This window comes from Eleutherodactylus coqui, chromosome 1, assembly GCF_035609145.1.
Source record: "Eleutherodactylus coqui strain aEleCoq1 chromosome 1, aEleCoq1.hap1, whole genome shotgun sequence".
In the NCBI taxonomy this organism is placed as follows: Eukaryota; Metazoa; Chordata; class Amphibia; order Anura; family Eleutherodactylidae; genus Eleutherodactylus; species Eleutherodactylus coqui.
Window position 1 is genome coordinate 531,458,306 of NC_089837.1, and position 14,328 is coordinate 531,472,633.

Below are 14,328 nucleotides of genomic sequence, written 5' to 3' on the forward strand. Positions count from 1 at the left end.
ACCGGCACCCCCATTACATGTATGGACTCTGACCCCCCGTCGCCCCCATTACATGTACGGCCTCTGACCCCCACCGTCGACCCAATTACATATACGGCCTCTGACCCCCACCACCGCCCCCATTACATGTACGGCCTCTGACCCCCACCGTCGCCCCCATTACATGTATGGCCTCTGGCCCCCACTGTCACCCCCATTACATGTACGGCCTCTGACCCCCACCATCGCCCCCATTACATGTTCTGCCACTAATCCCCAGCTTTGGCCCCATTACATGTCCGGCCTCTGACCTCCACCGGCGCCCCCATTACATATATGGACTCTGACCCCCACCGTCGCCCCCATTACATGTACGGCCTCTGACCCCCACCGTCGACCCAATTACATATACGGCCTCTGACCCCCACCACCGCCCCCATTACATGTACGGCCTCTGACCCCCACCGTCGCCCCCATTACATGTATGGCCTCTGGCCCCCACTGTCACCCCCATTACATGTCCGGCCTCTGACCTCCACCGTCGCCCCCATTACATGTACGACCTCTGACCCCCACCGTCGCCCCAATTACATATATGGCCTCTGACTCCCACCGTTGCCCCATTACATATATGGCCTCTGACCCCCACCGTTGCCCCATTACATATATGGCCTCTGACTCCCACCGTTGCCCCATTACATATATGGCCTCTGACCCCCACCGTTGCCCCATTACATATATGGCCTCTGACCCCCACCGTTGCCTCTGTTTCCTGTGGTGTCATCGATGTCGGATTGTTCCTGACAATGACTTTTGTGGCTACAGAAATAAGTGTTTAGTGTTTCTCTATAGAGGGAGTTTTGCGCGCCTCCATATTAGCTCCTGGCGCCCCCTTGTGTCGGGCTAATCAGTGGCGGGTAATGAGAGGAGTGCGCTCTCACATTCTCCACATTCTTATCATTACATATTCGGTGTAACCTTTCTGAACAATGGAGCATTTCACTATGTGATGTAGTGGAGCCGACCGCGCGCATCCTATGGACTGCATTCTGCAACTGCCGGCTTTACATCTGCTGCTATGAGACCGGCGCCCCCTCGAATTCAGGTGAGACCCCAACTCTACTCCTACTGCAGTTAGACCCCATTCACAGCTGCGTTCAGGGCTTCGCTCGCGATTCGCCTCTCAGTTTCTTGTTTCTTGTTTTCTTTGTTGACTGTTGGGGGTTTAGAAGTAAAGCGACACAAACAGAAGCTGTCGGTCCGCCTTTGTTACAATAGCTTCTGCTTCTTGTAGTGCGACGGACGGCGTTATGTGACCCTGTAAAATAGTGTGACCCCAGTGAGCAGACGGGGGGCTAGGAGCGGACCCCACGCCTAAATACGTGCTAGAATCCACATATAATACGCGTCCCACTGATCCTGTAAGGGGCGCCGTCTCTCCTTCTACAATCCATGTTGTGGAAAATACGAAGGGATTATTACTGGCTGACGCGTTTCCTGATTCGGGTTTTGACTTTGCAATCATTGGGACTTCAAAATCGGCGTCGCCGGGTTAGAGATGTATTTACACTTCCATTGACTTCTATGGACCAGAGCGAGATCAGGGTGCCCAGTCACTGAAGAGAGGGGTCTTGTGGGGGGCAGAGGAGTCTATATAATAGTGGAAGCCCCTCCCACTACCGACATATAATAAGGGGATTACATTTTATTGAGACTGTTTAAAACACGACGGCATTAAGTTCCTGCATCTTGTTCCCGTATAAGTTGGAGACGGAGCGCAGACAGCTGAAACAGACGCACGTATATAAAACTCGGGCAAGAACACTAATTGGAGCGGCTATGAGCAGGTTCTTTAATGGGGGGCAGCTATTAGCCGGTCCTGTGTACTTAGTAGGAGACAGTAGGAGTCGGGCCGCCGCCGGTATTATGGGAGTTTCATAACTTCTCTTCCACAATGGTTGGCGGACGTGTAATGAATGTACAATCAGTAACTTCTCATCTCATGTAGTACGTAGGTTAGATCGCAGTGTTTAGGATGGGCTTGTGCTCCGTGGTTCCACACGTTTCCCTGCCACGATGACAGTCCATCAGGAACCCCTGAACCTACACAGCGATGGGGGACCGTATTCACTACCCCTAAGTGTGTGATTAGACCTAGTGCAGCAGATATGTTGTGTGAGTACTAACAAGTAGATGACCTGCGGCTGAAGAGCGGACCATCGCGGAGCAGGAGGGCGCAGCGATCTGTCATGGGTCTGCTGCCTGATTGGTATGTTTCTTAGTCCTATTTTTGTGCACCTACCACGCACAGGACCTTCAGTTGGGGAATTACTATAGCCCCAGCTATCAGCTAACCTTAGTATTAGCTCAGTCAGTGATACAGAGCTCTATACCAGCCGCTGTTGGCCAGCTGATAGTAGAACTTAGTCGTTGGAGCCCAGCTGAAATCTCTGTTACAGTGATTACTGACTAGGCTGGAGGTTTTTGCTCGCTGTCTATAAGTAATTGGTCTAAGCTCACTGACTTTCAGAAAGGAGTCCTGCTTGTAGCCCCACTAGTTAGTATAAGCCTAGACGCCCTGATGGCAGGCTTCTAAGTAGATGCATAAAATAATAAATGATGAAGCATAACCGGCAGCCCTGATGGTGGGCTACAGGCATCTTATAGTCTTCTATTAATTAGACAGGACAGGCTCATATGGAGCCTCTGACCTCCATAAGGGAACCTGCTTATAGACGCTCCTATTAGGGTTCTTGTGTGAGTGTAATATACATGTGTCTGTTTCCGTTGCCTGCGCTCCGTCTCTGACTTATATGGGAGTAAGACGCCGGAACTTAATTTTATGCCGTGTTTTTAAACAGTCTCAATAATTTTTTTTTATTACATGTCTACACTGTGGGGGGCTTCTTCACACGGGCGTATGCTTTTTTGCGCACGCCTCACACCATGTATTTGCGCTATGACTGAGGCTTTTCACACATGTATCACCGCATTTTGCGTTTTTTTTACACATTCAGGGCCTGTTTATAATAAGTATATAATCACTGTTTAATCAGTGTATAGACACGGCTTGATAGGCATCGGCAGCCCTGGGGCCTTTTAGAATTCCCCTGAATACCATGGCAACCGCACGGCAACCTGAGATCTTATCGTGGGAGGCAGTGCGGGACCCCCAAACGTTGGCTGCTGACTGTTTCTTAAAAATGACCGGTCTGCAACAGGTCCCACAAGCCACACCGCTCATTAGAGCTGTTAACTCTTTAAACGCCACTGTCAATTCTGACAGAGGCGTTTAAAGGGTTAACAGCTCCGATGAGCGGCGCGGCTTGTCAGACCTGTTGCAGATCGGTGTCGGCTGTTAGAAACAGCCGCACTCACATTGTATGGAGCAGGATCGACCCGCGCTTTCCATCCAAACAAACATTTGTTCGGACATATGAATAAAATGCCCTTATGAACAGCTTCCTGGAATGGAACTTGTTCGTAGGCGGGGGACTATCTGTAATTAGTATATAATTAGTGTACAATCTGTATATATAAAGCTGAAAGCCCTCACTGACTGACTGACCGACTGACTCGCCACTAATTCTCTAACTTCCCGGCGTCATACAAACATGAAATTTGGTCTGAGCATTCTTCAGGTCCTAAGTGAGTAGAGTGGACAGGGCGGCACATTCTGCAGAGGGACATCGGTACATGCAGCCTGAGGAGAATCTAACACTCCTCTATGTGTATACAGATTTTATTCCTCAGTTACTCTAAAGTAACTGTGCGAGTAAATTTTCTGTGCGAACAACATCTAAACACCTGTATCAAATTAACTCGGGCGAGGGCGGGTATATCAGCTAGTGTATAAGTATATAATCAGTGTGTAATAAGTATATCATATGTGTATAATCAGTTTAGAATCTGTATGTAGTCACTGTATATTCACTGTACAATTGGTGTATAATCGGTATATAGACATTTGTACAAACATCACAAGAGGCCACATGTCAGTAGTTCTGGAAACGTCTGGAACCACCACTCCTATTTGGTTATAGAAATTCACATTTACACCAAATCATTCCTCTGATCTCTGGGCCTCACATGGCCGTAGGCGTCATTACGTGAGCCCACTGGCGCCATAAAAACGTGTGAACGGGCGCACAAATCTAATGTTTGTGTGCCTGTTCAGACAACATGGGCCCAGGACATATACGCCGAGGCCGCAATGCCGTTGCCTCACCTTTCCTCCCCCTCGCCGGCTCACCTCCTCTCTCCTTCCCTCTGGCTGTTTGCTATGGGAGTGGACGGGATGGGGGCGGAGCTAAGCTCCCGCCCCTTGTCCGCAGCTAGCAATGAGAGGGGTGGAGCGGGTATGGAGGGGAGGAGACAGAAGGCCTCTGTCATTGGCTCCCATAGGAGCCCATGCAGCGGCCGACATACTCTGGATGGAAAGATAGCCCCAGGGGTTAAAGGGCCTGGCGCTATTTTGGCCCGGCCGGGTGCTTTTACGCCGTGGGAATATGGCCATGTGATCTGATGCATTAAAATCCAATGCATCAGATCGTAGCGTATATCGGCCGGCCATGAAAATGGCGACCGATATACGCTCGTGTGAAAGATTCCTTATTGTGGACAGACACCTTCCTTGTTGGCATCTTCTCAACCTCCAGTGACAGCGCTGCTCCTCAGCTCCTCATCCTCCAGTTCCAGCGCTGCTCTTCAGCTCCTCATCCGCTAGTGAAAAGTTTACTTCTAGGACCTTCCAAACTAATAAAGTTAAAAAATACCTTTTATTAAATTACTTAAAAGAAAAAGAAGAACAAAACACACACAAACAATCACAAGAGGAGTTATGATATAAACGGACACCTGTAACTGGTGACCAGAAAGAGATCGAGTTGTAAATTTACGCTCGACTTGTGAGACAAAAACAATTGCCACTAGTATAACCAATGAAGAGCTAGAGTCATGCGATAAGACTCTGTTGGTGTAGATCATTGGTCATAATCCAAGCGAAGGTGATTCAATCTGATACAAAGGCGAATCACGTGCTTGGTCTGGTATTACAGCGTGCGTCAAAATAGTAGAAATGACTAGCACGTGAAAAATTAGCTCATCAAGAGCGCGTCACCCAACGCGTTTCCCCCACCTAGTGGGTTCTTCAGGGGTTGTAGTACGCTGATCCCAACTGGTGTGTTGGGTCGTGGCTAAAGTCTGATTAAGGAAACCACATAGATATCACGAATAGTGGATGGAAACTAGTGGTCGCCAGAGTATGGTCTATTTGCATCCATTTACGGATGCAATGCACCGAGGAAATTAAGGTGCACTGTAGGTAACAGTAGACCAAGGAATAATTGACCTAGAGCGTGACGAAGATTAGTCACCACTGTGGTCAGTAGAAAAGCATAACTATCCTCTACGTACAAGAAAGAGGTAGGGAGATATATCCCAGACCCAAAAGCCGTTAGATAGAATCACGATTTGCAGTCCCTATAGTCCTACAGATAGAGTATAACTACCTAGCAGATAAAAGCTGACTTTGATTGCTAGATACGTAGATAAGTGCAACCAAAGTACGTAGTTACGGGGAACTAACCCCTAAATCAGGACCCAAAACTGAAATCAAATAAAAGAAAAGAACGGCGGCATGTCAGTCCTTGTGGTGGAGTGACAGCATTCATCCGCTATGACCTCATCCGCTAGTGACAGCGCTGCTCCTCAGCTTCTCATCATCCAGTGACAGCTCTGCTCCTCAGCTCCTCATTCTCCAGTGACGGTGCTGCTCTTCAGCTCCTAATCCTCCAGTGACAGTGCTGCTCCTCAGCTCCTCATCCTCCAGTGACAGAGCTGCTCCCCAGCTCCTAATCCTCCAGTGACAGAGCTGCTCCCCAGCTCCTAATCCTCCAGTGACAGCGCTGCTCCTCAGCTTCTCATCCTCCAGTGACAGAGCTGCTCCCCAGCTCCTAATCCTCCAGTGACAGTGCTGCTCCTCAGCTCCTCATCCTCCAGTGACAGCGCTGCTCCCCAGCTCCTAATCCTCCAGTGACAGCGCTGCTCCTCAGCTTCTCATCCTCCAGTGACAGAGCTGCTCCCCAGCTCCTAATCCTCCAGTGACGGCGCTGCTCTTCAGCTTTTCATCCTCCAGTGACAGCGCTGCTCCTCAGCTTTTCATCCTCCAGTGACAGCGCTGCTCCTCAGCTTCTCATCCTCCAGTGACAGCGCTGCTCCTCAGCTCCTCATCCTCCAGTGACAGCGCTGCTCCTTAGCTTCTCCTTTTATACAAGTGTAATGTTTGAGCTATAGCTTAACTGCTGTAGATAAGGAGAAGCATTGGGTGACTCACTGCGCCTGGAAGAACAGAAACACCACAACTGCTTACAAAAAAAACCAATTTGACAAGAACCATTTAAATAGTACATCGCAACTAATATAACAAGCAAATTGACCACAGAATGACACTTCTATGGACTCCTGCAGTCTATTCAACCCTGAATAGAATTCCTCATTTACAAATCAGGAGTTTTCTCATGCACACCTGATGTAACTAATCAAGAGCTTCATTAGTTGCATCAGGTGTGCTTGAGATAAAACATACCACATATCTGGACTGGCAAGGGCTTTGTTGTCTGTGGTGCTTGATTGCATATTAGAAATATGGCTTAATTAAAAAGTAGTGACAGATTAAGGGGACCACGAGCCCGGGGCTGTTCACTCAACTTGGGCCTTCCTGGGTACCCCTACTTAGTTATAAGACCCTCCATGGCCCCAATTAGTAATAGTGACCCCATTTGTGGCCACGATTAGCAATAGGTCCTTATGTGTTCCCCAGTTAGTAGCAGCATTCTCTGTTACCCCAATTAATGCTAGGGCGCTTTCTGTGCTCCAAATAATATAGGTCCTCTCTGTGGCCCATCGTAGAGTGCCTGGCCTACCTGCTAAACCTCTGGTCACAGAGCAAGGAAGATGTTAACCTCCTTCATACCCTCACTGCCTTCCCTCTCTGTATGATGGTCTCACAGGTGCACAGCAGGACATCCTCACTCCTCTCCAAGGCATTCCCTAGGTTGTGACACTGGAGCAGGTGAGGGGAGGTGTGATGATGTCCTGCTCTGAGTTTTTTGGCAATCTCAAAAGGGAAAGGCTGTGTGTAGTAAGGAGTTTCTGGCTTCATTCACACGAGTGTATATATTGGCTGCACTTTCACGCCTGGCTGATATACACTGCCCCAGTTCAGATGGGCGTATTCCTGTGGCTTAAAAGCACCCAGCCGGCCAAGATAGCGCACATGGTGTGCATTTCGCTTGGGCTATTTGCTAAGGTCCCACTCCCTCCCCTTGCTGACAGCTGACAAGGGGTGGAGGGGGCAGAGAGGGGCGGGAGCTTAGCACACTTGCTCCTGCCCCGTCCCCTCCCCTTGCTGAGAGCCAGCGAGGGGGCAGAAAGAGGGAGGCAATGTAGGGGAGCTAAACTGTCTCCCCCCACCCGACGGCATTCAGGGCTTGGGTTTATGCGCTGGACCCACGTCGTCTGAAAGGGGAACACAAACTGCAGATTTGCGCATCTTTTCGGTTTGGGTCCCGTTGTGCATCTTTTCATGCGATTTTTGGTTGCGCTGTGGTCGTGACATGGCCAACCAAAAATCGCTATGCTTGTGTGAAAGAGTGCTAACCCTGTGGTCGGAGGTTTAGCAGCATGGACTATAATAGGAGTGATTGGAACGGCCGTGGACCCCCCTGGAATCTTGGGTCTGTGACGGTCACCCCAATACACCATTAGTCAAGAGAGAGGTCTAAAAAGGTAAGAGAAGAGATCATGGCCTTGTACAACCAAGGAAAAAGACACGAAAAGATACAAACTGAATGTTCCAAGAGATACAGTTGAAAGCAGTTTGCACGTTCAGTTATAGGAACACTGGCTGCACTACCTGGATGTGGTAGAAAGAGGGCGCCATCAGCGGCTGCTACCAGATTCCTGAGGAGGCAGGTGGTGATCAGAAACCCTCCAGTGACTGCAAAAGGCCTTCAGCAGGATCTGGTGACTCATACTAAACACTGAAACTCCAAAACGTCACCTCTACTGACCGAAAAGCACAAGAAAAATCCCCTTGAGGGTTCCTGCACATTTGCGTTTTTTTAATGCGATTGTCAATGGGACTTTCTAATGTTAAAAATGCATCGCGCAAAAATCGCAAACCACAAACCTGCGATGTGTTTTTAACATTCGAAACTCCCATTGACAATCGTGTTAAAAAAACCACAACCGTGTGGGCGCCCCCAGTATGCTGAAAACCATATGAATAACCATAGGCGTTTGGCTTTTCTCTGAAGTGATGAAGCCAAACTGGAACTTCTAGGGCCTCCGGAACAAAGGTGTGTTTGGAGGAAGTAAAATAAAGCAGACGCTGAAGAGAACCCCCTGCCTACAGTGAAGCATGGCGGAGGCTCGTGATGCTCTGTGGCTAGAAACTTTCAGCATGTGGAGACAAGATGGGTTCCATCACCTATCTGGGAAGTCTTGGAGAAAATGTCATTATGTCTTCTTTGAGGAAGCTGAAGCTTGGGCATCACTGGACCTTCCAACAGGTCGCAAGCAGACCTCACAGTCTACCAAGGCACCAAAGCTTCAGAAGAAGTCCTGGAAGATTTCAGAGTGGCGTCACGGTCACCTGACTTGAATTGCATAGAAAATCTTGGGAAGGATGTGAAGAATGCGGCTGCAGCAAACAGATCCAAGAATTTTAGTGTCAGGGCAATCCAGTCAGCAGCTCTTCACTAGGCCATCCAGGACTTGGACAGTTTCTTTGCTGAAACCTAGCCTTGTTCTGTATTCCTCAGTCAGAAGCTGCTGTCTGGTTATGCATCACATCTGCAGTCTCAGAATTATTCTCCCCTCCATGACCGGCATCTTTAGGACTTAGTGGAGCCCTTTTTGCTTTACGACCTGCTGCAAAAGTCATTAAAGTGGCATCTTGTAGTTAATTTGGAGACATCGCTTGTTATACAGGGTGTCCTAAAAAAATGTATATAAGATCCACCATAAAAAATATCTGCATTAAAGCACCCAGAGACTTCTCCGTTCAGCGAATTGCTGCACTACAGTTACAGTGTCAACAGGAAGTGTTAATGAGAAGATAGAGCAATGCCTCTACAGCGCCCACTATTGGAAGACAGCATTCCTGCAAGTCAGTGACAGACCTTCTAACAAGCTTTGTTACAATGAGTGGGAGTGTAAGACAAAGCCAGAATCTTCTCCAAAAGGAAAAGAAGACCATACACAGACAGGCTGTTTCGGGGTGGTTTTCACTCAACATTGTGCAGTAGAGGGACTGTTCCATCTCACATTTGCATATTTCCCAGAGGAGCATGCATGGCCTTATAAGTCTCCTCCCACCTTCTAGGTGCTCTCCATAAGGAGATACCATACTCTTTCTTACCCTGCATGACATTTCAATTTCTTTCCGTAGTGCAGCTGGTTTTCTACAGTATTCCACATCATTTAGGGTTCCCCACAGATAGAAGTCAAGGTGTTTGAAGTCAGGGGGGGCGAGGAGAGAATTCAACAGCATCTCTACATCGTATCCAACGTCCTGGCAGAATGTCATCAAGTTCTTAGCTGCTTTAAGTAGGAGTGCCTTAACAGAAGGCTCTCATGGCTCAGTGGTAGTTGGTGGTGCGCCATCTTGCTGGAAGTAAAATTCCTCATCTGCACAAAGCACACAAGTGTCCGGTAAATCAGATGTGGGCAGCACGTTGAGGTACACCAGGCCAGTCATGGTGTCTTCAAAAAATAATGGTCCTATTAAACCCCTGGATGACCATCCACACCAGATACTGAGCCTTCCTAAATTGACTGCTTGGTCCACATGAATCCTTCAGAGCCCAATATAGACAATAATGACGATTTACCGAATCATTTAGTTTAAATTGCTCTTCTATAAGGGGGGTAGTGGTTTTGCGGTAACACCACAGTGTATAATTTACCCCTTTAGTTTATGTTTTACTATAATGAACATACTATCACTTTAAGGGGAGGGTTGGTGTCTGTGGGTGCGAACAGGAGGGTCACATGCGTCCTGTTCCTCAGAGGACTTCTATTAAGAGGGAAAGTTAGACATGTCATCTGCTCCTCCTACGAGGCCTTTTCTCATGGTTCTGTGCCCTCGTTCCTGTTTATTCGTGACTATTTGCCAGACTTTAATTTTCGTGCCCGGAGATCCCGTCCGTTCATACTGTTCATACCCACCATGTTATTTAATAAAGGTTTTAAGCATGAAACTGGGCCGTTCTGACTTTGAATACATGGAGATGGATGCATATGCTTGGGGATACGTACTAACTGGCTCCAAACCGGCTGATAGGCCGCAGCCGCCTTAAGGAGGTGGAGGGACAGTGGAGAGGACAACCTGACCCCACCATTGGGCGAGGTGTCCAGTTAATTACAGAGTCTATGGGTTTCCATCCATTGTGGGAGACACCACCACTTTCACCGTTGACCGCTTCTTCACTTCATCGGACCAGACTATTTTCTGCACAACCTCCTCATGTACCATGTAACGCTCCCAGTTCTGCAATCTTCGATCTGGGTCATCCTCATTTATGGCGAGTAACAATCTGGAGAAGTAAACCTTCCACTGAGATCTCTTAGAATACACTGTAGGCTTCATCTGCTGACTCCCATCTCACATGCACATTGCTTGACGGAGTGGTGAGCGTGTAAACTGATCCATCACCATATCCGAGGGAGCAGGACTTGTTGCATCTCTCAGATCCCTGCTTGTGCAGGTCATAGGGCACCATAGGTCTCTGACATCACGAATGTGTGTGGTTGTCAGGCAGGTTGGTGATTCTGCTCCAAACTCACATCCCCATTGTCGTACTTCACACACATCCTCACATTTTCAATATCATTTCAAAATGTTCTTACATTGCTTGAAAGTCAAACGTGCCTCTGCCATTTTATTTGACTCTCCTGATGGCCACATGGTGGCTCTAGCAATTGTGCGACTACTGACAACTTTAGAGACAACATACTACTACAAATGGCCGCCATCATTCAATTAAGACTATAAAAAAGGACTAAGATAACCGCCATAGAAGTGTGCAGACATGAGACACCATGTAGACCTCCTGTGGAGCTGATTGCCCGGTTCTTATCTGAGTCTGAATTGTAATGAGGGGGGGATTCTGATTGCAGATATATACAATGTATGTAATCCACGAATAACTGATGTGCTTCATTTTGAATTTGATAGCTCAAATCATAAGACGCTGATCCTGTATATACTTGTGAGAAGACAATGATCCTGAGCGTTCTGGAAGCATTGGCTGCCCTCTACCTGTTCTCATTATCAAGGGTATCTATCTATCTATCTATCTATCTATCTATCTATCTATCTATCTATCTATCTATCTATCTATCTGTGTCATATCCATCTATCATAGAATCCTAGACTGGTAGAGTATGAAGGGACCTCCAGGGTCATCGGGTTCGACCCCCTGCTCAGTGCAGGATTTACCAAATCATCCCAGACAGATATTTGTCCAGCCTTTGTTTGAACACTTCCATTGAAGGAGAACTCCCCACCTCCCGTGGTAACCTGTTCCACTCATTGATCCCCCTCACTGTCTAATATCTAATCTGTGTCTCCTCCCTTTCAGTTTTATCCCATTGCTTCTAGTCTTTTCTTGTGCAGATGAGAATAGGGCTGATCCCTCTGCACTGTGACAGCCCTTCAGATATTTGTAGACAGCTGTTAAGTGTCCTCTCAGCCTTCTCTGCTGCTAAACATTACCAGATCCTTTAACCGTTCTTCATAGGGCATGATTTGCAGACCACTCACCATCTTGGTAACTCTTCTCTTAACATGCTCCAGTTTGTTGATGTCTTCTTTAAAGTGGGGTGCCCAGAACTGGACCCAGTATTCCAGATGAGGTCTGACTAAGGAAGAGTAGAGGGGATAATGACCTCACGTGATCTAGACTCTATGCTTCTCTTAATACATCCCAGAATTGGGTTTGCCTTTTTGGCTGCTGCATCACATTGTTGACTCGTGTTCAGTCTATGCTCTCTTAGTATCCCCAAGTCTTTTTCACATGTGCTGCTCCTTAGCCAAATTTCTCCATTTCTGTATGTGCCTTTCTGACACTATTCCTACAGTTTCTGCAGACCCCATTATATTCTTCTTTAGATATTCCCCCCTCTTTCCATTTGCTAAACATATTTTTCTTTGTTTTTAACATGTGTACAAGTTCTGTGTTCATCCATCCGGGTCTCTTTAAATGCTTCCCATTCTTCCTTCTTTTAGGGATTGTTAACAATTGTGCTTTGAGATTCTGATTTCACAATATTTCCCTTCTTGGACATTTCTGTCCTTAAAGGAGATGTCTCACGCCGAAACGGTTTTTTTTTTTTTTAATAGCCCCCCCGTTCGGCGCGAGATAAACCCGATGCAGACGTTTTAAAAAAAAAAACATATAGTACTTACCCGAATCCCCGCGGTCCGGCGTCTTCATACTCACCTTGTGAAGATGGCCGCCGGGATCTTCACCCTCGGTGGACCGCAGGGCTTCTGTGCGGTCCATTGCCGATTCCAGCCTCCTGATTGGCTGGAATCGGCACGTGACGGGGCGGAGCTACACGGAGCCGGCATCCTGCACGAGCGGCCCCATTGAGAAAACAAGAAGACCGGACTGCGCAAGCGCGTCTAAAATCGCCAGAAGAGGCGATTTTAGACGGATCCATGGAGACCAGGACGCCAGCAACGGAACAGGTAAGTGAAATAACTTCTGTATGGCTCATAATTAATGCACGATGTATATTACAAAGTGTATTAATATGGCCATACAGAAGTGTATACCCCCACTTGCTTTCATGAGACATCTCCTTTAAGAACATCCAGCCATTGGATTCTTTCTTCCTCTTTCTGAGTTCATTAAAATCTGCCTTTCTGAAATCCATCCTCGAGGTCTGAGTCTTCTCAGGTCTTCCTCCCCTTGTTATCCAACATCCAAGGATATCATGATCACTGCCTCCTAAGGTCCCGGCCACCCTTACTTCCTCAACCATTCCCTCCCTGTTGGTAAGAATTAGGTCCAAGATGGCAGATCACCTTGTTTTCTCTTCTACCTTCTGGAAGATAAAGTTGTCACCAAGAGCGGATAAGAATCTGTTGGATCCATTACTTTTACCTGAGAGATTCCCAACTAATGTCTGATGGGTAGAATGTCCCATGATCACTATGTTGGGCTTCTTTGAGAGCTTGGCCATCTGATGTAGACAGAGTTCCTCCATATCTTCTGCTTGTCCCGGCGGCCTATAGTAAATGCCTACAATGGTGTCCTTTCTGTTGTTCTCTTCTTGTATTCTTACCAAAACAGTTTCTACAGAACTCCCAGCTCTGAAGCTTGAATCTCTGTGCAGATGAATGTTCTCCTAACATACAACACCCCCTCCCCTTTATTAGGTCTGTTTCTTATAAATACATTGTATCCCTCAAGCCTTGTATCCAATCATGTGTATCATCCCACCAAGTTTCCGTGATGCCGATGACATCATATGTCTCTTCCTGTGTTCGGAGCTCCAATTCTCCTTGTTTGTTTCCCAGCTCTGGGCATTTGTGTAGAAACATGTTAGTTTGTGATCGGGGTCTCTTGCACCTCTACTTGCCTTCTGAATTTTCTGTCTTTGTTCTTTCTTTCCACTTCTAATAGTGAGGTTCTTAAATGTATTAATTAGCTGCATATTTTTGGCTTTCACTTCCCTTCCCATATTGTTCTAGTTTAAAGTTCTCCTGATGAGTGAAGCAAGGCGCCCACCAAATATATGATTACCTGTTTTTTTGCAAGGTGCAACCCGTCTCTAGCAAGGAGTCCATCACATAGGTAATTCACTCCATGATCTAGGAATCCAAATCTTTGCTGATGGCACCATCAACGTAGCCAGTTGTTCACCTCTAGAATCCTGTTCCATCTTTTTATTCCATGGCCATCCACTGGGAGGATGGATGAGAAGACCTCCTGTGCTCCTAGTTCCTTCACCTGCTCATCTCCCCTCCATGTTGAACATTGACAGTCGATATAATTAAAGATTCTTGTAATGATATCTATTTATCTATCTATCTATCTCATATCTATCTATCTAATATCTATATATCTATCTATCTAATATCTATCTATCTCATATCTATCTATCTATCTCATATCTATCCATCTCATATCTATCTATCTCCTATCTCATATCTATCTAATATCTATCTATCTCATATCTATCTATCTATCTATCTATCTATCTATCTATCTATCTATCTATCTATCTATCTATCTCATATCTATCTATCTATCTCATATCTATCTATCTATC

At 46.9% G+C, this 14,328-nt stretch overlaps 1 protein-coding gene across 1 annotated transcript in view; it reads left to right on the forward strand.

Moving 5' to 3' along the window:
• Positions 1 to 1,006: 1,006 nt before the first annotated feature.
• Positions 1,007 to 14,328, forward strand: part of LOC136591277 (ecto-ADP-ribosyltransferase 5-like) — a 31,497-nt gene continuing 18,175 nt past the window's right edge. Inside the window, exons 1-2 of the mRNA XM_066588495.1 lie at positions 1,007 to 1,084; positions 11,222 to 11,323. Of these exons, the coding sequence (XP_066444592.1) occupies positions 11,267 to 11,323 (57 nt within the window). The 5' untranslated portion in view covers positions 1,007 to 1,084; positions 11,222 to 11,266. The remainder of the gene's footprint in view (positions 1,085 to 11,221; positions 11,324 to 14,328) is intronic.